The following is a 24,738-nucleotide window of genomic DNA, read 5'->3' as shown; positions in this document are numbered from 1 at the left end:
CCCTTGCCTCAGGTTGTACCTCTTCCGGCTCCAAACTTGTGCTGGATGCAGCGCAGGCCTACTGGCCTGTCTACTCCAGGGCAAGTTAAGATTATGCCCTTAATCTGAATAAAAGCACTGAGAAATCCAGATATTTGCATTGAACCAGCACAAGTTGTGTCATTTGTATACCTACTTCTAGGGTAGGCACCTACTTCTAGGCACCAGTAACCAAGTAACATTTACCCAACACTAAGTCTGCAGGCTAAGCCCAGAACAAAGTTTTTGTGCCTCTAATAATTTTAAAAGGAAAATATGGACAGTCGTGGCTCATCTTCCATGGTAGCAATATGCCAAGAGGAACTGCCCCTTTCCTTTTCCCCAACAAAGTGGGCTCAGCAACCCTGCCAACTGTGGATCTGGCAATCCTGTGTGACCTGGTAGTGCATGGACAGGTGACCTCCTTATGGCAGGCTGTGTAGGGTTGGAGCTTCCCTGCCTTCTGGCTTGAGCATAACTCCTGACAATGGCTGAAAATGCCAAATGCACATTGGACAGGGCAGGGCATGGGGGGGGAATAGGCAGTTGGGAATAAAGAGACAAGAAGCAGGCACAGGATTTAACTTTAGGGAAACACAAAAACCAAAATGAGATTTAGCTTTAGGATAGAACTGTAAGGATTAGAATGCCTGGGATAACAGGGAAGGTGAGCATTTACCAAGGCACTTCCCTTGGTAGCACATGAGGGAAATTTGCAGAGCCATTTTTACTGGGACAGGACAGCAAATTAATAGTGCTATTCAAAGCTGATTTATTCTGTACAAAATTGCAGGATACACCATGTTTGTTTTCTATCTGCATTATAGTGGAAGCATGAAAGCTAGCGCCACTACCAGGCAAGTGTTGCATGGATCTGACGTTACTCTCTCCTGCTGGCTAAGGAATGGCAGCCCCTGTGGCTCACAACCTAAGATATTCATCTCACACAACAACTCAGGAATACATTGCAGCTATGGCCATTTGGCCAGTACTCGCACATTACTGAGCAAGTTCGGGCAACAGAAGTTTGAATGTCGCTGTTCAGGAAGGATTGGAAGGCAGGAACTGATCGTTTGTGGCATTTACATCTATGTTGGAAGTAAGAAGATGCTATTTGGTGTAAACAGAGTGGATGAGTTTTTAGAGTGCATCACATGAAATGGCAGTGGTGGGGTGGGGTATTCAGGGATGGGTTTATTGCACCGGTATGAAATGTGAGTTATTTTACTAGACTAGACCAAGTGGTACCATGTTGCCCTCATATGCTTTCATCTTTCCCAGCATCTTGTGGGTGAACTGATACGAATGTGCCATTCCTATCAAACCCTTGCAAGAGACAAGGAATGTGTATCACTTGCATCGTATGCCAAGGTGATCCCTGTAATTTGGCAAAACATCGATTCATTTCAGTGGGGCTGGTGCAGAGAGATTCTGGATTGCACCATGAGCACAATCCAGTCAATGTCAAGCTGTCCCGAGTCCCATTTAGGTTGGAAGAGATTTAAGCTACATCCTTCCCAGGACCACCTCCTAGCAAACTCTGCCCTTGACTGCTGTAGTGCACAGGCCTTCCTCTCCCCCCATTTAGACCTATGTAAAAAGTAAAAATTGCAAAGGAGTTTATCCAGTTTTTCTGATATTTTATTATTTAATAGTATTACCTATACCAAAGTACTGAATAGCATAAGATTGCAAATCAGCATAATGTAGCACTTTCCACCCATTTCAGTAACTCTTTTCAGGCATAATGTAACCAGACACACTGTACCTGGTTACAGCTTAAACTGGGCAGACCTCAAATCCTGACCAGCTGCCTCTTTTAAGTTCCTCCAGACCAGCCAAACAATACAGTCTGCCTTCAGTATGGAAAAGATGGAACTACTCATTGTACCTGGGAGAAAGGAAGATACACTTATGTAGCTACTGACTACATCTTACAGTAAGTGAAATGTACTCCTACTTGTTCACACCTAACTAGACTTACCTACGAGGTTCTTACTATAGAACTGTCACCCTGCTCTTATGTACTCCCGTCCCACCTTAAGTAGACTCACTGTAATTTGAATCAGCTCTGACTCAAATTCTAGAACTCATCAAGGATTTTAAAAGAGGCATTCAACTTCCTGCTATCAGTCTTTGGCTCTTCAGATTGACTTCTTGTTTCATAAGGTCCGAATATCCTATCCTATCGCAATGCACAATAGTCATTTTACCCTTAAGGTTTACTACGTTGATGTTTCTGATTCATGTTCAAAGGTGGTTGCCTCAGATAGCATTTCAGCATACAGCACCCATTTCCCTCCATTCAGCCTTACCCACTGCTCTTACTTCTCCTCATCCTTGGTTTGGAAAAAGAAGGCAGCAATGGACTAGAAGAGGAAGTGGGGAAGAAGGGAGAGTGGTGAGCTAGAGCAGGGGTGTCCAAACTTTTTGGCAGGAGGGCCACATCATCTCTCTGACACTGTGTCAGAAAAGGGGAAAAAAATTAATTTACATTTAAAATTTGAATAAATTTACACAAGTTTACTTAAATGAATATATTAAAGATTAACGTATATGAATGAATGAAGGTCTTGCAATAGCTCAAGGCCTTTAAAAGGCCTTGCACAAAGCAAGACTGGCCTTTCCTTTGCTGCCACTACTGCATCACAGACGTGAAACAGTAAGCAGTGGAGGAAGCCCTCATCCCACAGCTCACGCAAGAGGTCAAACAGTAGCCCTCATGCTGACAGCAGTTGTGTTGGGCCAGTGCGGGCTCCAACAAATCTCCAGAGGGCCAGAGGCTCATTCGAGACTGGGGGCTTCCTGAGGGCCCCATTGAGAAGCCTTGAGGGCCACAAGTGGCCCCAGGGCCAGGGTTTGGGCACCCCTGAGGTAGAGCATATCTTCCCTCCACACTTCCTCTTCCACTCCATCGCCCTACCAGAGTTGCTGGTCTTCCCCCCACCTCGATAGACAACAAAGGAGGACAGAGCATGAAAGTGGGGAGGTGGCAAGGGAGAAGGAAAGGAAGCAGAGATCTTTATGGACTGGAAGTGGGTCATGGTGCTAAAAAGTTTGGGAAGCACTGGCTCAGGGTATGAAACAAGTCACATAAGTACAAAGTGGTCATTTTAAGGTCATTTAGAATCAAGCACAATGTTACTGTAAGAGCATGCTCTAGAACCGCTATCACAAACAGTGGTGGTATCAGTAGCCCATTGCTGCAGCCACCTACCGCAAGAGTTCAGGTAAGCTGGCGCAGGGGTCGGGCAGGGGAATGGGGAGGGGGAGGAATGAGTGAAGAATAGGATCTTAACCCAGTTCCTTCTCCTCTTCCCTCTCCCTTTTTCTACTTGGTTCTGCATCAGCAAAGTGACTGGAGTAGATCCAAGAAGACCCATTCGGAATGATTCCCATACTGCAATTACTCAAGCAAGTCAGAACAATCAAGACCTTTTATTTATCCTCCACAAATACTTTCTTGGCATTTTATCTACAATGTCCCTTGCCTGGTATTGCATCTCCAATTAATTTTCATAATGGGTTACTCAAGGTGAAAGACACAATCAATTGCAACAATAACTCTAAAGCCTTGTAGGAGAAAAATCTACTTGCCAGAAAAAAAAATTGCCATGTTTTCCTTAATTTTGAAAACGTATCTCATATTTTCTCAAGTAAAAAGCATTGAAGAATGTATCCTAAAAAGTACATGCAGGAAAAAGGTGGCATTTTGTGCTGTTGCACACCCAGTTGTGCAGCCACATGTGGAAGAAATTGCACAATGAGGTACTTAAAAATTTGTGTGCCATCTTGTGTACTGTATTATACCAAGTCAGGAGTCCATTTGGGTTTCTGTATGCAAGAAACTCACCCTCTCACTTCTGCATGTGCAAGCCTTCTTCTCTGGATGGGAGGCCAAGTGAAGATGAAACCCTTTTTGCCTCCATTTAAGAAAGGTTGCCTGGGATTGTCACTAGCGTTTTATCATGTTTAGTTATTTTTAAAAAAGGTTTTACCCCAGCGCTGTCAAGTGCTCATAGATTGAGCAATACTGAACATAATAATAGAATACTGTGATAGTCGCATCACCTCAGTCAAGTGAAATCTGCAGAAACAGAGGTATTTCCTTTTGAATTAAAAACCCCTCAGGTGATTTCAAAGTTTTCATCCAGGTTTGTCTTTCTGTTGCAGGCTCCAAACAAATGGAATCACGACTGGCATGTTTGTGGAAACGGGAAATAATGCCATGTGTGGCTCTGTGGATCTCAGAGTGCGCCTGGATTATGAATCCACTTACACAGCTGTGGTTCTTGCCAGCAATGACCTGGGGAACGCATCTTCCCAACCAATTCAGTTCACACTAATGGACATAGGTAAAATTTGGGGTTTTATTTCAATCAAGTTCATCTTCTTAATCTGGCATCCCAATTGCTTTCAAGGTCATTGTTCACTTGAATGGCATTCTCTTGTCTTCCTACTCCCCACCAGTCAAACTCCCCCTGCTTAGTGGGGAGTGATGTTTTAAAAAAAAAAAAGTTAATCTGAAGGCCTTTCTGATATTTTTGAAAGAGCCAACTCCTATCCCCCTGCCACTCCTGGCATATCAAAAGTTACTTCTGAAACTTGGAGGGTTGAGTGGGAAATAGCAGGGAGAGCATCTGGTATGGTGTATAGAGGCCCGCTGTTCTGAAATGAGAGTAAAAGACTGTACAGATTTACTGTGATGTTCTTGGTTCAGATAATTGTTGAGTAGTTAATCTTGCAATAACTACAATTATAGGTTTGTAATCTGAACAGAAAGTGAGATGGGTTTTTTTTATTTTCCCTCAAATCTCAACTTTATCTATGTGAATTGATTATGGGAGGACTTTGCCATGGGCTCAGGCTGCAATTGGATGGGTTCTGCTCCCATCTGCTTTTGAAACATTTGCAGTCACATAGTCTATTGCAATGGGGTGAAATGGTCCCCTCTCATGCTATGGTGAGAAACCACAAGCTTGTCTCTTTCCGTATCAGACACGAGGGTGGGGAGTGCTGTTTATTTTTAAGATTTGTAAGTCATCTGTCCACCCACACGGGTATGAAATGAAGTCAGCAAAGAGATGTTTGGAATAGAAAGTAAGAAAAGGCAGTGAAGAATCAAGACCATCTGAGTCTGATGCGGATATTTGAATTGTGTGGAAGCTGTCAGCAAGATGAGGGGATCATGACTGTGCTGGAAAGCCCCACGTCCACACCAGTGGGCTCCCCCATTAAGAACATTTGCCTGCGCTAAACCTCCTTGTGATTCAGAATGCTGACCCCGGTGGAGAGAGTACAGCTTTCGGAGCATGTTGGTGTGGGAGTGAGGCTTGCCAGCCCATTCTCACTGCCCACCATCACATGGACAGCATCTTAATACCTTCATAACAGCTTTAGGGGCTGCCCCCGTTTAGAGATGGTCATGACACCAGTGTGCTGTTCATACACACCTGTAATGATCCGATCACACTGTACGCGCACACAGTCCCCACTCCAGATCCCATTGTTGGAATAGCACAATGTTTCCACCAGTCACCTTGTATTGTCTGCAATATGCAGTTTCCAGTCTAGCAGATAGGTGAACAAAATTCTGCCTGCACAACTCAGTCTAGGAATGAATAAGAATCAGCTACAGTTTCTGTTTACCACCACTAGCAATTTCAGAAGTATTAACATTTGTGTTTTAATTTAATGTATTTTGGATCACCACCATCAGTGAAACCTCATTCTCCAGTGAATATCTCCGTGAAATGTGATGACTTTGATGCAACAAACTGCACTGTTTCGTGGCAAGATCAACAAGAGACGGAACATTTTAGATTAAGATACCAACCAATTGGCAGTAATGCCTGGACAGTGGTAATTTTTAAAGATATATATTCTTTCATATCTGCACATAACTAATTTCGTACTATATTTAAATGCTATGTGTTACTTATTGGTGGAAATAAATTTCTGATTTTCCCTCCTTTTATAAGGCCATTTTAAGCATCCCATGCAGAGGGAGCCCACTTCTTCCTCCATGCTATCCTGTTTCAACTGGAATGGGGCTTCCAGAATGCTCTGCTCACTCTGTTTATTTCAAACAGGATGGCACAGAGGAAGGAGGTGGTGCCACACAATGGCGTTGCTAGGGGGTGCAGGCCACACCAGGTGACACGCCCAGGGGAGGACGCGCTAATTTTGCGGCTTTCAGAACTACCCTATCATACCATACTCCTTTGGATGTGGAATGTCCAGCAGAGTGCAATGCAAAAAACAGAATTGAAATAGCTCCTTTCCTTCAAAAGTTATGGCCAAAAAACAGGAAAGGAAAATGCATGGAGCCCTGTGGAAAGTGAAAGTGAGCCATATCGCATGTTTACTCGCAAGTAGGCATACTGGCCATAGTCTGTCGGAAAGGGCAGACTGAGAAGAATCCAATGACACCAGAATGGTCCTGATCCAATGAATGCAGCCTCCAAAAACACAAAAGGGAGGAGGTCCCTGCCTCCCTCCCAGCTGCATCTATTGAGCCCGAAACAAAGCCACATGGCCGTGTTTACTTGCGAACTTGCCTTAGTCCAGGCAAGTACTGAGAGAACTCAGGGCAGGCTGAGAGGAATCCAAGGACGTCAGAATGTTCCTGATCCAATGAATGCAGCCCCCAAAACCACAAAAGGGAGAAGAAGGTTCCTCCCTCCCAGCCCTATGGAAAGCAAAGCAGCCTACGGTCATGTTTACTCATGAGTAGGCAGAGAAGCCTTGGCTGGTGGTCAGGCCAGGCAAAGGGAAATGGGAGGACACCAGAATGGTCCCAATCCGATGGAACTGAAGCTCAACATATGTTCCAGAAGGCAGCCCCCCCCCCACACACACACACACACTAAAAAGGACAAAAAAAGAAGCTTGAATGGTAAGGGGAAAGTTTTCTATTTTGCACTTGCAAAGCCAGGTGGGTCTTTATATGGATATGCCTGAAATTTAAACTTTAAACTGGGCACTGGGAGGCTGGAAATTGATTCTTCTTGGGGGGTTGTTATTGCAGGCAGACTACAAAGTAAGCTCCATTGACCACTATGGGACAGCCAAAAAACCAGTGGGGGCGGGGCGATGGCACATCACCATGCCCACCACCTGGGGCGTGGCCCCGCTCACTGCATGTGGTGATGCGCAGGCCTCCCGCACCGGGTGACGCGAATCCTAGTGTCGCCACTGGGTGCCAGAGCTCAAGGTCAGTGAGTGGGGAGAAGGCTCTGGATTGCTTTGCCCAGCCTCACCCTCCTACCCGACCTGGCTGCTTTCCTAAACAGTCAGGTGGATGAGGTGGTAAGTGTAGCATCAGTTTTTCCTCCCCTTTCTCCAACTGCCACTGCTGGTGTGCATGGCAGTGCATGTACAGAAGACAGCAAGACTTTGTGCTGTTTTAGCCAGCAGCTGCCAAGCTTTAACTGGGTCTGGATCTGGCATGTTAATTGCAGAGGAACAAGCATGAACTGCATATAGCTGATGAAGCTGGAAGCAGCCAGTGTAGTTTTGTGATGAGGTCTTTGGAGCTGGACCAGGCAGGCATAGGTTCCAATTCCCTCCACATACAGTTGTGAGAATAAAATAAGAGAGAGAAATGCTTCTTCAAGCTTCTGGGAGGAAGAACAAGATGGCAATACAATAAGCTGGTATTAGAAATACCATGCGCCTCTAGCGTACAGAGAGTAACAAGATTAGGTATGTTGTAATAGGGTTCTGCAACACTAGTGCCACAAAAATATGTTTCTCTGATTTGGGGCCAAGCTTTTATTTTAGAAGGCAATATATCTTCCATGCAGTGCACATTTGGGGCACATAATGACACCTGCAAGCACATAAGAACATAAGAACAGCCCCACTGGATCAGGCCATAGGCACATCTAGTCCAGCTTCCTGTATCTTACAGCGGCCCACCAAATGCCCCAGGGAGCACACCAGATAACCTCATTCTGGTGCCCTCCCTTGCATCTGGCATTCTGACATAGCCCATTTCTAAAAACAGGAGGTCGCACATGCACATCACGGCTTGTAACCCGTAATGGATTTTTCCTCCAGAAACTTGTCCAATCCCCTTTTAAAGGTATCCAGGCCAGACACCATCACCACATCCTGTGGCAAGGAGTTCCACAGACCGACCACAGGCTGAGTAAAGAAATATTTTCTTTTGTCTGTTCTAACTGTCCCAACACTCAACTTTAGTGGATGTATCCTGGTTCTGGTGTTATGTGAGAGTGCAAAGAGCATCTCTCTATCCACTCTGCCCATCCCCTGCATAATTTTGTATGTCTCAATCATGTGCCCACTCAGGCGCCTCTTTTCTAGGCTGAAGAGGCCCAAATGCCATAGCCTTTCCTCATAAGGAAGGTGCCCCCGCCTTGTAATCATCTTAGTCACTCTCTTTTGCACCTTTTCCATTTCCACTATGTCTTTTTTGAGATGTGGAGACCAGAACTGGACACAATACTCCAGGTGTGGCCTTACCATCGATTTGTACAACGGCATCATAATATTAGCCGTTTTGTCAAGACTACTTGACAACTCCTCTTAGCATGTGCAGTGCATACTTTCCTCTGCATGGAATAACCACAGCCAATGACTATCAATATTTTTCCATTTTCTTCAGTGCGGTTTTATTTCTTTTCATTAAAGCTTGAAAATATAACTTCTAGAAGACATGTTCTATGGGGCTTGAAGCAAGATTCAGAATATGAATTCCAGGTTTCCAGCAAGTTCCTTCCCAACAGAGGATTATGGAGTGACTGGAGTGTGTCATATCAAATAGAAGCAGGTGATGAAATAAGCATTTGAATTAATTTCAGCATATGCCTCATTTTTTGTTTTGTATCTGTATAGGAATCAACCATGGGTAACCCATTCAAGCTTGCAGCCAGACCATATGCTCATAGGTATTCAATGAGAAGTACAAAATTTATTCATAAATCTGGAGATGAAACACTAAAGCATAAAACCAAGATGAGATATTTGTTTATCCCACACAATGTAAATATAGTTGCCCCAAACTAGCGAGGAAGATCATAAAGTGCAGTGGTAGAGATGTACATTCCACTGCTCATGTGACACCTGGTGAGCATAGTGAGCTCTTTCTAATGTGGAACCCAATGGGCAGCCCCATGAGTTTAACTAAACACCTGCAACATAACTAGAATGAATTCACAACCATCATATGATCACGGCATACGTATCTGCAACAGTCATCATAAGCCAGCAGCTACACCTTGAGAAGGTGGGGCTCCAATTCACACAAGTAGCGTGCAGCATTCAAGGGCTGGTTTCTTAACAAAGAATGTTCCCCAATATATAATTGTGTGCGTACATTTCTGGACTAGTGAGCTTTGGCGCATGTGCAATTAATAGTAAAGGGCAAGAAATAGTTATAACATCAGATTATGATGATCAGATACTTGAAATACTTATATGGAATGAAAAAGTAGAAGAAGGGCATCTGCTAGCAGGGGCTATAGCTCAGCAGAAAAGCTTTATAAGCAACATGTCCAAGGCTCAGTCTTTGGCATCTCCAAATAGGGTAGAGAAAAACTCCTGTGCAAAACTCTAAAGACTTGCTACCAGTCACTGTTGACAACACAGAGCTAGATGGATCACTGAGCCGACTTGGCACAAGACAGCTTCCTACATAATACTGTTTAGCTTGCAAAATCTAAACTTATGGAATCCGCATCCCTCCAAGCGCAGAATCTGGTTGATCTTGGAAAAACAATTTGTTCTTGTACAGTACACTTTTTGTTTCTTGTGCACATCAACTTTCACAAAGCTAGAACAGAACTGGAATTGATTTTTGCTTTCACACTCTTACTTGTCAATAACCAAGTATCAAGACAGACTCTTTTGGAGTGCTGTGTGGGACTGATAACCCTGCCCAAGGTTGGAGCAACTGTACAACTTGACCCCTATCTTGCAGCATGCATAAGGAATGTGTGTGACATAGACTTGGCCTTAATGCAGCAGCATCTCTGGACAAGCTTCAGCTATGTGAAAGAATTCTTTACATGTCATGAGTGAGATAGCATTCTGATGAAAATCAAACTTGGGAGTGTGCAGTTAATGATGGACAAGGATCTAAAAGAGTGCAATAACATAATTATAGTATTTTAGAAATCTGAACGTATTTCTCTGCACAAAACCTTCCTTATTGTTGCATAATCCAAAAAGCTAAGCTTATTCACAGCTTGTAAAGGAGAACAACGGATTCTGTAAACACAAAGACAAGGCCACTGAAAGTTTTTGCCATTCTGAGAAGTGTTAAAAGTAGAAACTCAAAACTTTAACTCTTCTGTAACGTTGTTTAAATTTTCTTGAAACGAAACCAATCCACAGAATCATGCCACAAAGTTTTTATTTCCTCTGTAAGATTCAAGCTTTTTCTAAGATCTGTTAGTGTAACATCACAATTTATCACCCTTTGGTTTTCTATGCAATTGTGGGTTTATCTCTATATCAAGAATCTTACTATGAGTGGCAGTTCTCATAGTTGACCACTATTCACAGCATTCGTTGCTGTATGAAACACTGATTGATAGAAGAGATTCTAGGTGTGAATTCCACCCCCTCACTCCTAAGAGTTCCTATGATATCTGGCATTTTATGGCAATACATAAAAATGTTAATATTTCAGTCATGATATAAAATTAGAAATGGAAGAGGGTTGGCTTTTTCACCACTGGAACATCCCCTCCCTCAATATTAACTCATTACTTTTTTAAAATTGTAGATGAGCTATTACCGTTAATGAGATAACAATTGTAATTGCTACTCAAGATTGCAACTGCTACTCAAGAAGTACCATTTTTATTTTGCCTGCTCTGCCAGTGATCATATGAGAAGATCATCTGGAAAAACAATTGTCTGGAAAGTTATGGGCTCAATTCTCATTTGGCCAACCATAAGAACATAAGAACAGCCCCACTGGATCAGGACATAGGCCCATCTAGTCCAGCTTCCTGTATCTCACAGTGGCCCACCAAATGTCCCAGGGAGCAAACCAGATAACAAGAGACCTGCATCCTGGTGCCCTCCCTTGCACTGACATTCTGACATAGCTCATTTCTAAAATCAGGAGGTTGCACATACACATCATGGCTTGTAACCCATAATGGATTCTTCCTCCAGAAACTTGTCCAATCCCCTTTTAAAGGCATCCAGGCCAGATGCCGTCACCACATCCTACAGCAAGGAGTTCCACTGACCGACCACACGCTGAGTAAAGAAATATTTTCTTTTGTCTGTCCAGGTGGTCTGAGCCAGGTGGTCCCAGGCAAAACAGAAGGGTTTTGATAACTTGCCACCCTGCTATGTAGCTTGCTATCTACTCCTTCCCCAAGTGGGGATCTTTCTCATTGTACAATACTATCAATTCTTTTTCTATTGACATTTGTTTTCTACATGTTCTTCAATACCAAAATATTTATTTATATCCTACTTTTTTCCCCAAAGGGCAACCAATAACAATGTAATAACATTACCTTATTTTTTAACCTAGTGCCATGTAGTCCAGTTGATGTCTGGTACTTGAAGGAGGACATATCTCCCGAACTGCAGAATATTACTCTTTTTTGGAAGGTAAGCATTTCTGTTCACCTAAGCAGATTGGAAAGAATGCACATGTACGTGTGTACCAGAAGTGTTAATAGAAAATACAGCTTCTTTGATTAAAAGAATAGGGGGAGAACACCTATATATTTTGGAAAAATTCTATTTCATTCAAGTTGTCCAGTCTTCAGGGACTAGGACAAATTTAATGAAGTGCTCAATGGGAACTGAACAAGCAAGAAAATGAGTTTTATCTCCTGCCAGAACACCACAATAAGACCACTTTGAACAAATGCCCCCACTTGTGTTCCTTGCATCAGCCCTGTCATGTATAGATCAGAATGTTCTGTACTACTTTTATCTTTAGTGGGAGAGAGGGAGGTTTCAAGTACATGCAAAATTATTTCAGTTGAAACACACACAGTACACCCTTGATGTTCTTTGCTCCTGTGGTATTCATACTAAAAGCACATCCTCATAAGTAATAGTCAGAAGAAAATAAGGCCTTGCAGACGTAAGTCTTGCTATCCTTGGTCTCCTCCAAGTTTTCCATACCTGGTTGGGATACAGGAACCCTTTAAAATGCATCAGTGGATTGCAGTGGTAGATTTTAATTTCCCCTCTTGCAGCCTGTTCTACCAAATCCCTTGTTCTGAGCTTTGCCTAAAGATCTTATGCCCACTTTAAACTAATTGGTTCCCCCCAGCTTAACCACGGCTAGATTTAGCAGGCTGCAAAAACTACTTGTGCCCCTACCGCAGCAGGAAGGAGACCAGTAGGTGGCTTGCCTGTAAGTCTGCAGGGTCCCTCCTCCCAGTTCTCCAAGCAGCAGTCCTTTCAACACCACCTCAGCTCTCCACCACTCAGCAGTCTGATTAGTCCGTTAGTCAGTGCGCCAGTTAATCCGTCCAAAAGTCCAGTAAGTTATACACCAGTCCGTTGGTTCCTTAGCAGAGTTGTGGGTCACTCCGTGAGTCAACAGCCAGTGAGTCAGTTAGCCAGAATCAGTCCAATAAGCAGAGCAGTGAGTCAGTCCGTGAGTTAACAGGTCAGTTAGACAGAAAGTCTCCTCTAACTACAACCCACAAACTCTCCCTTCATCAGGTGCTCCTTATAACCCTGAAGACCTTATTGCTGCAGCTGTGCAGCACACCCTCTGCTAAAATCCCAGGCCTTAATGCTGTGTCCCCCAGATTCACCAGAGCAAAGGCCACTGCTGACACCACATCCTATCTCCTCACAATATCTTCCGCAATTCCAGTTCACAACCCTTGGAGCAGTTCAGCAAAAGCAGCTGTTTTGTTCCACAGTATGTGAGTTAAAAACTGTTAAAAAAAAACACCTTGAAAAACTTCAGATGAATAATGTGAGTGTTATTTTGTATGTCCTGGTCTTGTTTTACTTTCACCAATGTTTGCATGAACCTGGCAAAGCAGGCAGAAAGTACTGCATGTTCCTGGCTCAGTGATAAAGTTGGACAAAAGCAATAGCTGAGTTTTCCATTGCTTTTCAATAGCTTTGCTTTGATTGGTCCCATAAAGATGATATTTCCCCTTCTACACAAGCCAGCTCTTACGTGGAGTTGGCTGCTCCTCGCCCACCCATAACTGATTCCTTGAACTTGAACGCTCACCGAACTGCAGCAATATATGCAATTAAGAGCATTTGAAGGAAGAACACATTTGTCCTTTTTACTGCAACTGATGACAAATTGAGTCTTATTGATTCAGTTGCCCAGAATAATAATAAATTGTGTACACACACACACACACACACACACACACACCATCAATATAAATATTATAAATATAATACATTAAATTATTATATATAAAATAATCATTATGTATATAATAAAGACTATTTAGCAGAGTGTTTTGGAGAGAGCAAAAAAAATGTGATTTTTCAAAATGTGGAATTAATACGAAGGCACTCTACAGAGCATGCTGGATTCTGGACAGGGAGGCGCAGGTCCTGTCCCCACCAAAATCACAGTGGTAACCAAGAGACCTTGAAAAGGTTAGTTTCTCTTAGCTTGACTTATGAGAGGTAGGGAGGACAAATGTGATTCAACCACTGCAACAATTAATACTCTAGAGCAGCCATTTTCAACCAGTGTGCCTTGGAACACTGGTGTGCCATGAGTGGTCCACAGGTGTGCCACAGGAATTTGGTGGAAGGTCATTTATTAGTAGGGCCAGTGGGGATGTGAGTCCCCCACTGGCAGCATGGTGTGCCTTGTGAATTGTCAAAAACCTGATGGTGTGCCTTGACAATTTTAGTACCTTGTCAGTGTGCCTTGAGATTAAAAAAGTTGAAAAATGTTGCTCTGTTTAGAGCAGGGGTGCCCAAACCCCAGCCCTGGGGCCACTTGCGGCCCACGAGGACTTCCAATCCGGCCCACTGGGAGCCCCCAGTCTCCAATGAGCTCTGGCCCTCTGGAGACTTGCTGGAGCCTGTGCTGGCCCAACACAACTGCTCTCAGTGTGATGGCCAACAGTTCAACCTCTCATGCGAGCTGTGGGATGAGGGCTCCCTCCACTGCTTGCTGTTTCATGCCTGTAACGCAGCAGTGGTAGCAAAGGAAAGGCCAGCCCTGCTTTGTGCACGGCATTTTATAGGCCGCGAACTATTGCAAGACCATCATTCATTCATATAAGTTCCATCTGTAATGTATTCATTTATGTAAATTTATTCAAGCTTGAAATGTAAATTAACTTTTTCCCAGCCCCCGACGCAGTGTCAGAGAGAGGATGTGGCCCTCCTGCCAAAACGTTTGGACGCCCCTGGTCTAGTGTGTACTAGAAATTCTTTTTAAAATACAGCCATTGGTAATCTGTCTTTGTAGTTTAGCTAAATGAGCAATCGGTTGAACACAACCTTTCAATTGATTTGTGATGGGACAATGGAATGAGTAACTAATATTTCTTTATAGACTGTGAGCCTGTCAGAAACAAGAAGGAAAAGCAACTATTATACAGTGACATTTCAGTCCCTAACTCAGAAACATCAGAGAGCAGCAGAAACAATTTCTCCAACAGAGACCATTTTCTCAAAAGTCACCCCTAAAAGAGCCTATAAAATTATACTTAATTCTTACAACGCAAGGGGAGCCTCCCCACTGACAATCTTCACTACTGAGCTCGGAAGTTCAGGTAAGATACTTCTGTCCCATAGGAACAATAAGAGTCTCAAATGTTTATTTCTTATACAGGTATAACCTAGTTTTCCATGGATTTCTCACCTGTGGTTTTATCTCAAAGCAATGAGAAGGGTCCTTTAATTTAAAGGGAAAAAGTCAATTAACAATAGCCTTGTTAATGCAAGAGAGGGTAGCCAGCTGACAATCCATCAATCATTCTCTCTCCAGGCACTTAGAACAGCTTTACTCCAAGGCAAGTGACTCCTCTCTTCCTCCAGAGCACATGAAAGGAAGATAATCACTTTGCATTCTTTCCCAGCTCTGGGTGAAGAGAGAGGTTGCTGGCTCAGAGTGAAGCCTTTCTAAGTGCCTGGAGAGAGACAGACTGATGGATTGTCAGCCTAATGACTGTCTTATATCACAAAGGCAAGTGAGGCTATTTTTAAATTGCCTAACAAAAGGGACATTTCAAATGGATTTGCTTTAATGCAATTTTTGCCATCCACGTGAGCTCTGGGAATGGAACTCTTGTGAATAAGGAGACTCAACCTGTATATTGCAGCACCAGAGCCAAGCTGAGGTTGCCTGAGTTTTCAGCTTCCATTTTCACAGGTCAACATTGTGCTATGAAAGGATGTGGCTGCAGTGCTTCTATAATTCAGCCAGCCTTGGTTCGCACTGCTTAGATTGAGATCACAAGTTTCTTTCCCAACGTTTCCTACATACTCTGTTGACAGGTTTTGCATGATCTGCTAAGAATGTATTTGTACAACACTCATTTTGGACTCATCCATGATATTGGCTGAGGCAGTTGGCTGGGCAGCCATCCCCTTGCATCCACTGCTTCTCCTTTTCCTCTCTCACCCCTGAATTGATTGATTCTCCTCTCCACTACATTTCCTCTTCTACTCTATCCCCTCTTTGCCCAGTGCAAGGAGTGGGAGGAACAGAGGCTAGGATATCTCCAGGTAAGGGGAGACCGCATTTGGTGCAACACCCCAGGTGCAGGCAAGTTTTGGGTGCCTCTTGTTATTTTAAATATTCTATACATATTAGGCTGTTTGAGGCCATACTACTTGGCAATCCACCTCCCCCCCCCAAAAAAAAAGTAGTAGCAAGAGTGCTTATGCCCCCCCCCCCAAAAAAAATAACCTTAGGGCAAGTCTCCATTGCCCCAGTGAATCTCCTCAGATCTACGCCAGCCATTTTGCTGCGGGGTGTAAGAAAGAATGGGAATAGGATGCTGGCATACACTGATGCCACCAGGATACACCCCTCCCCATTCTGCCTCATGCTCACCACTCCCCAACCAGACGCTTCCCTGTTCCTCCCCTCCCTGCTTCATTACTCCCACCATCCACTCCCCTCCCCTGCACCGGCTTACCTGCAGTGTTATATGGAGCTGGCTGTGGCATCAGGCTTCTGACACCAACCACTGTCTGCTACAATCTGACCGTGGCATGGTGGTTCCAGAAAGGTAGCACACTGTGCTCCCCACCATATGGCTGTTTACGACAGCAGAACCTTTCCCATCATAAAGCAAAGTTAGGAGTGGGCTATAATAAGATGCATTAATTTCAATGGAGTTTAATCATGGTTAGCATAATAATACTTTTGGGATCACATTAATTTTATTTTGTTTCACTTGCATTATCGCTTTTGATTATTTACAGCTATATGTTGGAATTGCAAATCTTACTCCATCTTCAGTTGCTAATTTTCCATCTGCCTTGCTTCAATTTCCTCTCTTGGGTGACCTCTCACTGTAAAGTAGAATTTCTTTATGACTCAGATCTTTTTTTCCCCTCAACCCATAGATGTGCCACCTCCTTACAATCTCTCAGCTACGTCAATGGGAAATGGCACCATCTTTGTTGCATGGGAAGCACCTCTTGCACGTTCTCAGTTTATCAGCGGATATGTAGTGGAATGGGCCAAGTTCCATCAAGGCAGTAACTTGAAAACACATGCTGACTGGCTCAAAGTTCCTGAATCCAAGCTTACAGCCAAAATAGGTAAGTATAATCACAGGCAAAAACAGGTATAGGCATTATTAGTGCATATGATGTGCCTTTAGTAAAGGATCAGCCACTATTATTAAAGGACCAGCTATTATACCACATTTTCTCTAGCATTCAAACAGCCCAAACATATGCTGCTCACTCGCCCCATGTTTCAGTGGCCTGGACTGGCCTCCGCTGTATCCTGCAGGGCTAACAAACCAGCCAGATGTCTCCTCAGGGTAATGAAACATTGGATCCCTTACCCTGTGTCAGGCCCCTACAGACCTGATGGGTCTACTTGGATTTGCACCAGCAAAATCATTGATGCAGATTCAAGCAGCCTGTGTAGGACTTTCAGGAGTGGAGTGGGGAGATAGGATGCAGCGGGAAAAGGTGAGAACACGCGCGCGCATGCGCGCGCGAAGGCTTTCTCAGATTTATGAGCAGAAGACTCTAGAAATCTGTGAAACCATGCTTCCAAAACTCAGTATGAAATTTAGCTCCACAGATGTAGCTTTCTGCTTGCAGTATTAAAGTAATGTTTCTAGTCCGCATGATCTGGAAACATGCAGAAATGCATATAAACCCATTGGTTAGAACAGAAGTCTCCAAACCGTAGCTTGGGGGCCAGATGCTGCCTGCTGCAAGCCTCTCTGGTCCACAGCCAGCCTCTGGCCCCCTGCAAGCCTTTGACCCACTTGACTGAACACGCCCAGTCATGTCTGGAGGGTGTTCTGGGAGCCTAAAAACATCACTTCCTGATTTTCCTGAAAAACTGTAAGTAATTTTTTGTGCTCTCTGAAGGCTTAAGAAGACTTTCTGGGGGTCAGGGAGGCAACCCCGGCTCTCAGAACATGCTTTGAGTGTTTCGTGTGATGTACTGGTTCTGAGATATTTATTCTTGTATATTTAAGTAAGCTGCTTGGAAGATGGGGGAATAAAAGTCCACGTAAGTGTGTGCTTTATTTCTATTGGTGCTTGGAGAAATCCTGGAAATTTGAGCCCGTTCATTTATTCATTCATCTAAGTTTCATCTTTAATGTATTTATTTAAATTTCATATTAAAAATTTTTCTGGTCCTTGATATGCCAGATATTTGATGTGGCCCTCTGGCTGTAAAGTTTGGAGACCCCTGCATTAGAAGGACATTGTATGTGGCTTCCTTGGCTCCCAGGCTCTGCTCTGCACACTGTTTTCCTTCCATGAAACTTTCATATTTGGCAACTAAAATTAGGAAAAACACAAATGGTATAGAATTTGGATAATGTGGAACTCTAAAATCAGGTTTTTTCTTTATCTATGCCAAATCTAATACAACATAAATATCAAGCATTGACTATCTCATTTGATTGTCTCATGCTTTCTACAACACAAAGATCTTTGTAAACAGCTTGTCTGAAAAATTCCTACAACTTTAGGAAGGAAACATTTGTCTTTACCTAGCCTGATCTAGTACTAGTTCTATATTAGAGACATTTTGGTCAATTTCATTTCAAAGGTCATTCTTCCATTTCTAGAGAACCTAGAGCCCAACATGTGCTATCTTATCAGGGTGTTTGGACTTTATCGGAATAGAGCAGGAAAAGCAGCTTTGACTACAGGAGACGCGTCAGCAAGAGGTAAGAGTGATGGATGCTTTGACACTCAACATAATGAGCTACTTCAGTTTTCTTAAAACAATGTCATGTTTTGCAGCACCATTAATTGGACCTCAGATTAATCTAACAGTAAACAAAGGGAGCATTCTGGTCTCTTGGGGAGAAATTCCAGAAGATTTGCAAAGAGGCTGCATTATTAGCTATAAGATATACTTACAGGAGCAAACTGTTACAGGAGCAACGGTTGTCCCTAAAGTGTATGGTAAGTACCTCTTGCTAAAATTTAGGACCCATCTCTGAACTGTATTGGACTATGAAAAATGGGAACACAACTGTCTTAAGATGTGGGAAAGAACTGATTTCTGCAATGTATCTTTTTATAAAATCTAGGTGCTCGAAAGCTGAAATTCAGGTCTAAAGCTTCCGAAAGTCAGAGGCCTCCTTTATGGTGAAACTTTCACCCTCTTTAAACCCCCCCCTTCAACAATTTTTTGCATGGCAAACAGGAGCAAAAATATTTGCCTATTGTGTAGGTGGGAGAAAAAGAACGTGTCCATATCCTCAAGGCAATTTTGGTCTTGCTACACCATAAGACTGGACCTACCCACCATCAAAAACTCAGTCTTGTCTGGCTTGAGCATCAGTTTAGTATGTTCTACATAGTATAGTAACTATTCTAAACTAGTTGAATTCACTGTTTTAAGAATGAAACTAAGTTAGCAGCAGCTAATCAGATTCATTGACTGACATGGTAATAAACTGTCAGAACTCACTAGGCAGTTCACACATCATATGTAAATGTTCTACAAGGTTATGTCCACTATCCACATGGTTACAAATGTCTCTGCTATTTAAAAAATCCCACTCAAATTCTGACAAATCAAGTGGATTTGGAATGTGGGAAGGCAGGAAGGATGGCAAATAAAGGAAAACAACATGATGGCTGAGTTTCAGTTGAAAAGTCCAGCATGGGAGGTAATTCAGAATTGAACTAACAATCCAAATTATGACACATATTCCAACTGTGGAGTGAAAGTTGTGTGGCTTAGAAGAAACACTTGTGCCTTGATACCACCTTGTGGTCGATATTAACCTCCAAAAAGAACCAGTAACGCTCTTGCTTTCCTTTCCAGACATCCCTGAAGATGCCCCACAGTCATTTTCAGTGAAAAATATACAACCCAGTGCTGCATATGACTTATGGATGACTGCTTCCACTACGGCTGGAGAGAGCCCTCCAGGAAATAAAGAAGTTATTTACATAAAAAGTAATTATGATACTGTGTGTCCAAGGAATTTGGATAAATATCAACAGAAGGTTACTTTACATGGGTTTTGTACACCAGAAGTTTTATTTCAGATTTCAGTTGGTGAATGCAAGGAGCAGTTTCAGTAAGATCAAAAACTGATTCCTGAATATAGAAACTTACAGCATAAGACAAAAATTGTTTGTTGAATTTTTTATGTCTTATACAATTCACAGGTACTGATTCCATCAGTAACCTTGGATCTTTTGTATCATCAAAACTTGTTATCTTCAATCTTGTATTATTAATCCTATTTCCTAAATGCATTGCAATACACATCATATTATACAACTGCAAAGATTTTGAGGTAGCGTAACTATTGATGCTATACCAAAAATAGTTGCGTTTTTTAAATCTTGCAACATTAAAGAAACATCAAAACGTTCAGATAAACACAAAATTGTTCAAGTTTTGTTACATAGTATTATAGTAGTTATAAGTAGTTTTTGTTTGTTAACACAAAACATATTTTGTATTTATCTGAATAAAAACACCTAATGCTGCATTTTGGTGTTTAAGGTATTTTCCAGAAATAAAATAGATTACTTTTCCAGTTAGAAATACTGTGGTTGCATCTGCTGACACTGTATCACCTACCTAGTATACTTTAAAATTAATTTAAAATTGATAAAAATGAGAACATGGAATAAAAAGCACATAACACCCACTTTCTGCCTTTCAAATCACAAAATCTGCAAAAAACCATTTTCAGACACCCCTATGTAGGAAACATACACATTTTCCCCCTTTTTAAAAGCAGTATGCATTTTCTTTCTGGTTGTATGTATTTAGTTAGTGCAGCCATTTTCAGGTAATTGTGTTCCTGCCTGCTGACCTGTCACAGTCCAGAAAAAACATTAACAGAATGGTTGTTGGAATTCCTGAGGACCAAGGTAGTGAGAAGCTTATAATCATCTTTGCTCTCCCAATGCCTCTTGAATCTGCTGTCAGGAATGGAGATACATGCATCTCAATACTTATTTTCCCCACAGATGGGCACTGTATTTTCTCCCATGAATGAGCTGTCAGTCCTAAAACTCTTCAAGTATTAAGCAGTTTTCAAATATGCTGAAATAGTTGGATTCTTTCATATCGTTTAACAGTGTTTAACTTCTTAAGAAGCATGGTGTCAATATGCCATGCCCACAGATCTGTAATATCAGCCTCCTAAGCCCAGAGGTATGGAGGCCAACTAGGGCTACCTGAACTAAAGGCATTCTGCACATGTTCAGTGGGGCTTCTTTTACATACAGTATAGCATTAAAGATAGGTCTGGGAGAAACTGGTTTCCTGGGGCTGCAGCCTGGCTCAAAAACAATCCTTTTAATCAAGCAACTGTGCAAGAAGCAGCCTGCATTGATATCTTAATTGCTTTGCCTAAATTTAGGCTCACTTACTAATTTCCTGATCATCAGGCTGATCATCAGGGGAAGGCACTCCCACTTCATAGAAGTGTATGAATGAGACAGCCCCCACCCCCAAAGCTATTTACTTGTAATGATTACACTTGATGGATATTTTAAGGGTTAACCTAACTTCTCTCAGATAAGAAAAACACCCGAAATTAGGAGCCAAAGTAGTGACTAGTTTTCCTATTAAAACCAGGATAGGAAAAGTCATTATGTCAAGATGACCTGCAGAGAAAAAAACATGTGCATCATAGCTTTCCCAAAAGGAAAATTCCAGGGTCTTATGTAATCAAAGTTGCAGGCCAGAAACTTCTCCATACATGGCTAACAGACTTCCCAGTTAGGGCTGGAACCATGCACCAGTATGCCAAATAAGGAGAGGGAAATGACATGCAATATCACATGGGTCAGTTGTTTGTGACAGAGTACAAGCAAAGGAGTTTTGGGTGTGGTTCTCTGAGAAATCAATGATCCACCATGGGGTAACTTTGAACCTGTATCCATCCTAATCTATTCCTAATCTGTAAATAGCATGTAAATAAACTTTCTATACACTTTTAAAGGAGTCTGTGACTGCTTAGCATTTGACCCAGAGACCAAGTCCCAGAAATCTATCAGTTGGCGACCCAGATGGGACTCTGGTTGTTCTCTGCTAAGCAGTTAAGAGAAAAACAAAAACAAAAATCAAGCAACTTAAATTGGAAAAGACGTAGGATACAGGTTTTGTTGGTTTCTCCCCTGATTGCACATGATGTCTACTGGTGTGAGTGGTGCAAGCAGGTAAGTATTTGTCTAAGTGTTTGTCTAGTGTCTGTCTGGTTGACCAGAGGTTACTGCAGTGGAGTTGCTGCAGTGGAGTTGCTGCATGAGGGTGTGGACCTCATACAACAAGGTAAGTACAGGGTACAGTAGGAGCAGGTTTCCTAGTCTGGTACCTTAGGTAAACCTTGTTGGGTAAATAAGGGCCCTTGGGGATAATTGTGTGTATCCCTGGTGATTTTACTGTCTGAGTAAGGCAGGTTCCAGTTCTGGGTGGCCAGAACTGCAGTGAAACAGGTAAGATATTGTCTGGACCCTTGTGTGTGGTAGACATACCTGTGGGAAAGTTAGTAAGCAATCTTTAATTATGGTGTCACTGATGTCTGACTTATAACACAATCGTTTCTAAACTTAACTTACAGTGTGTGGAATATTAATGTTTACTTTTTACCATAACTGATTTCTTGCATTTACAGAATCACATGAGTTCGCTCCTGTTTTAGCCATTTGCATTATTTTGGGTCTCTTAGCCTGTGTCTGCCTTGTGCCATCTGCTAGGCAAATGTAAGTGAATTTTCTCTAGAAAATATCATCATCTCAAATGTCTTTGGCAAGTGAAGGGTACATAACATGAAGGTACATCCTATGTTGCACACTGAAGAACAAGCTTTGCAAATTATGTGCATTTCTACAGAAATGCTCAAACTTTGCTTCCATTACATAGCAGGTCTCCTATTGGCATAGTCTAATCTGGCCTTAAAAACAAAAACCCCAAAGGAGGAAGTGGACCTGCCTTGCAAGTCCTCAACTTATTCAATCTGGGTATTTCAGTATCTGACTTTGTGGAGCTAACAGACTCAATTATAGTTAATTCTGTGCTGGTGCCCAAAGCAGAAAATCCAAATGATTTCTATGGTGATAAAACACCAATAGTAATAATTGACACCTGCTGCTCTCTTACTGCACCAAAACGCAGGCCACCTCACTCTTGCCTGCAGAGATTCCATCAGACTACTAGGCAAATGTTGCATGTGAACCTACCAAAGCTCAACAGCTAAACATACTGGGTTGACTTACTGTATAGGGAAGAAAGTTACTATCAGGAAATATCTTTGCTCCCTTCTCCACAAAGCCTTTCCTGAAGAGGCTCCCAGGTACTTGTACCCCATTTGGGGGGATTCCCCACCCCCACCCCCAAAGACCTAGCAACTCACAAGAGAGGCTTTTTGGGGAATGGGACAATTTCTTTCCTCTTGCACAGGACTGTGTTGCACTTGTGCTGGAAGCTAGCTGAAATGATTTCACTTCAGAAATGATTTTGCATGATCCAACTTTTGAGATTACAATTGGAATGTTTAAAAATATGTTGTTTTGACCCATTTCCTGTTAGGGTTTTCTCCATTCTGTCTGTTTTCCTAACTGGGTGGTACAGTAAAGCTATTCCAGATCCAGCCAACTCATCATGGGCTAAAGAATTCATCTCTGTCAAGGTAAGCTTCTCCCTGCTTAGCATCTGCAACACTTAGTGCCTTTATAGTAGCTGGTCAGAGGAGGGGTGGTTACAGCAAAGAACATGTGCATAGTTGCCACTCCATGTTTGCAGGGTTGCCTTCTCTTAAATTATTTCCTATCAATGGAAGCTCCCCCCCCCCCATGTAAAAACAGCACAAGGACAGGTCATGATTGGGCTCAAAACCATGGCAGTGACAAACTATTAACCCCCTATCTCCCGCTGTGGCTTATTTTTTTGCAGCCCCTCCATACTATCTATTTAGCACTAGTATACCCCCCCCATCCTGCTCAGCTCAGAAGCTTACCAGAAATAATAAAACATACTAAAACTTGTAACAAGAAACCCTGTGCTATGTAAAAAAAATTAATGTCTTCCTGATGAGCTGTGGCAAAGGACTGGCTTTTATTTCACAAATTTGAATCCCCCTTTCAATATAAGTTTACCCAAGGCAGCAACATCTAAACCAACAGCACAACAAACACACGATGCATACCAGAAACACTGGCAGCATTTTTATAAAAATCTGTCCAAGGCTAAAAGATCTGGGAAAATAATGAAAATGTCTTTGCCTGGTGTCCAAATAACATAGCAGATGCCAGGCAAGCCTCCCTGGGGCAAACCAATCCACGGACAGAGTATCACACAACCAAGTGGCCATCTCCCCAATTGCTACCTGTTTCACTGCAAATGATGCACATACCTAGAGGACGACTTACAAAAACATGCAACTGGCATGTACATGCAGATGACGTTAAGGACGGATAATACTTTTTTGTGAAAGTAATTCTTGGGAAGTGGGAGGGAAGGTAGAAGCTTATTTGCAAATTGCCATTAACCAATGTTCCTCCCCCCTTTTAAAGGATGAGTCAAGCCTATATTCTACCCCCTTCCTAAATCACCTACACTCCTTTGAAGAGCCAGAAACTCTACAAATTGAGGAAGTCTTCATTAAAAAGTTTCAAGTTTACAAGGATGTGCTGCTCTTTCAAAGCACTGAGAAAGGAGAAAGCCCTAACTGGCTACCAGGTAGCAGTTCCCCGGAAGAGGGAACCACAGAGAAAGACTCAGACTACAATCCCTTGGTCACCAGCACATTGTACAACACCAACACTGATACACAACAGCTGCCCTCCTTGTACAGGAAAGTTGCACCTGAAGAAACCACACAAGGTCAGATGTTTTCAGAGTACCTTGCCAATACTCTTGAAGATGAAACAGACTATTTGCCATTGGCGAACTCACCTACAGTTATGAACACCAATGAAGATGGTGGTGAACCTGAATTCAGTTCATTTTCTGGGTTCCCAGGAACTTCTTTTGTCCCACAAACATTTTCTTTTGGGGGGAAACTAACACTAGATGCTGTACGAATGGACTGTAATTCTTTCCCAGATTACTGAAGACACTTGCTAGAA

General features: G+C 42.5%; 1 protein-coding gene across 1 annotated transcript; it reads left to right on the top strand.

Moving 5' to 3' along the window:
* Positions 1–852: 852 nt before the first annotated feature.
* Positions 853–24,723, top strand: IL12RB2 (interleukin 12 receptor subunit beta 2). Its single transcript, XM_066624589.1, has 13 exons — positions 853–1,117; positions 1,843–1,957; positions 4,192–4,373; positions 5,738–5,880; positions 8,677–8,815; positions 11,543–11,622; positions 14,528–14,747; positions 16,552–16,749; positions 18,255–18,356; positions 19,469–19,603; positions 22,287–22,374; positions 23,201–23,300; positions 24,184–24,723. The coding sequence occupies exons 1-13, from the start codon at positions 853–855 to the stop codon at positions 24,721–24,723; spliced, it is 2,307 nt and encodes a 768-aa protein (XP_066480686.1).
* Positions 24,724–24,738: the final 15 nt, after the last annotated feature.

Source organism: Tiliqua scincoides, chromosome 4 (assembly GCF_035046505.1).
Source record: "Tiliqua scincoides isolate rTilSci1 chromosome 4, rTilSci1.hap2, whole genome shotgun sequence".
Taxonomy (NCBI): domain Eukaryota; kingdom Metazoa; phylum Chordata; class Lepidosauria; order Squamata; family Scincidae; genus Tiliqua; species Tiliqua scincoides.
This window is presented reverse-complemented; position numbering and strand designations above follow the sequence as displayed.

Excerpts from the sequence above, each read along its gene's own strand:
- IL12RB2 (XM_066624589.1), top strand. The coding sequence starts at position 853 with ATGAAAGCTAGCGCCACTACCAGGCAAGTGTTGCATGGATCTGACGTT. Across the intron at positions 18,357-19,468 it reads AGGAGACGCGTCAGCAAGAG|ACATCCCTGAAGATGCCCCA; the intron begins GTAAGAGTGATG and ends TTTCCTTTCCAG. Across the intron at positions 22,375-23,200 it reads GTGCCATCTGCTAGGCAAAT|GGTTTTCTCCATTCTGTCTG; the intron begins GTAAGTGAATTT and ends ATTTCCTGTTAG.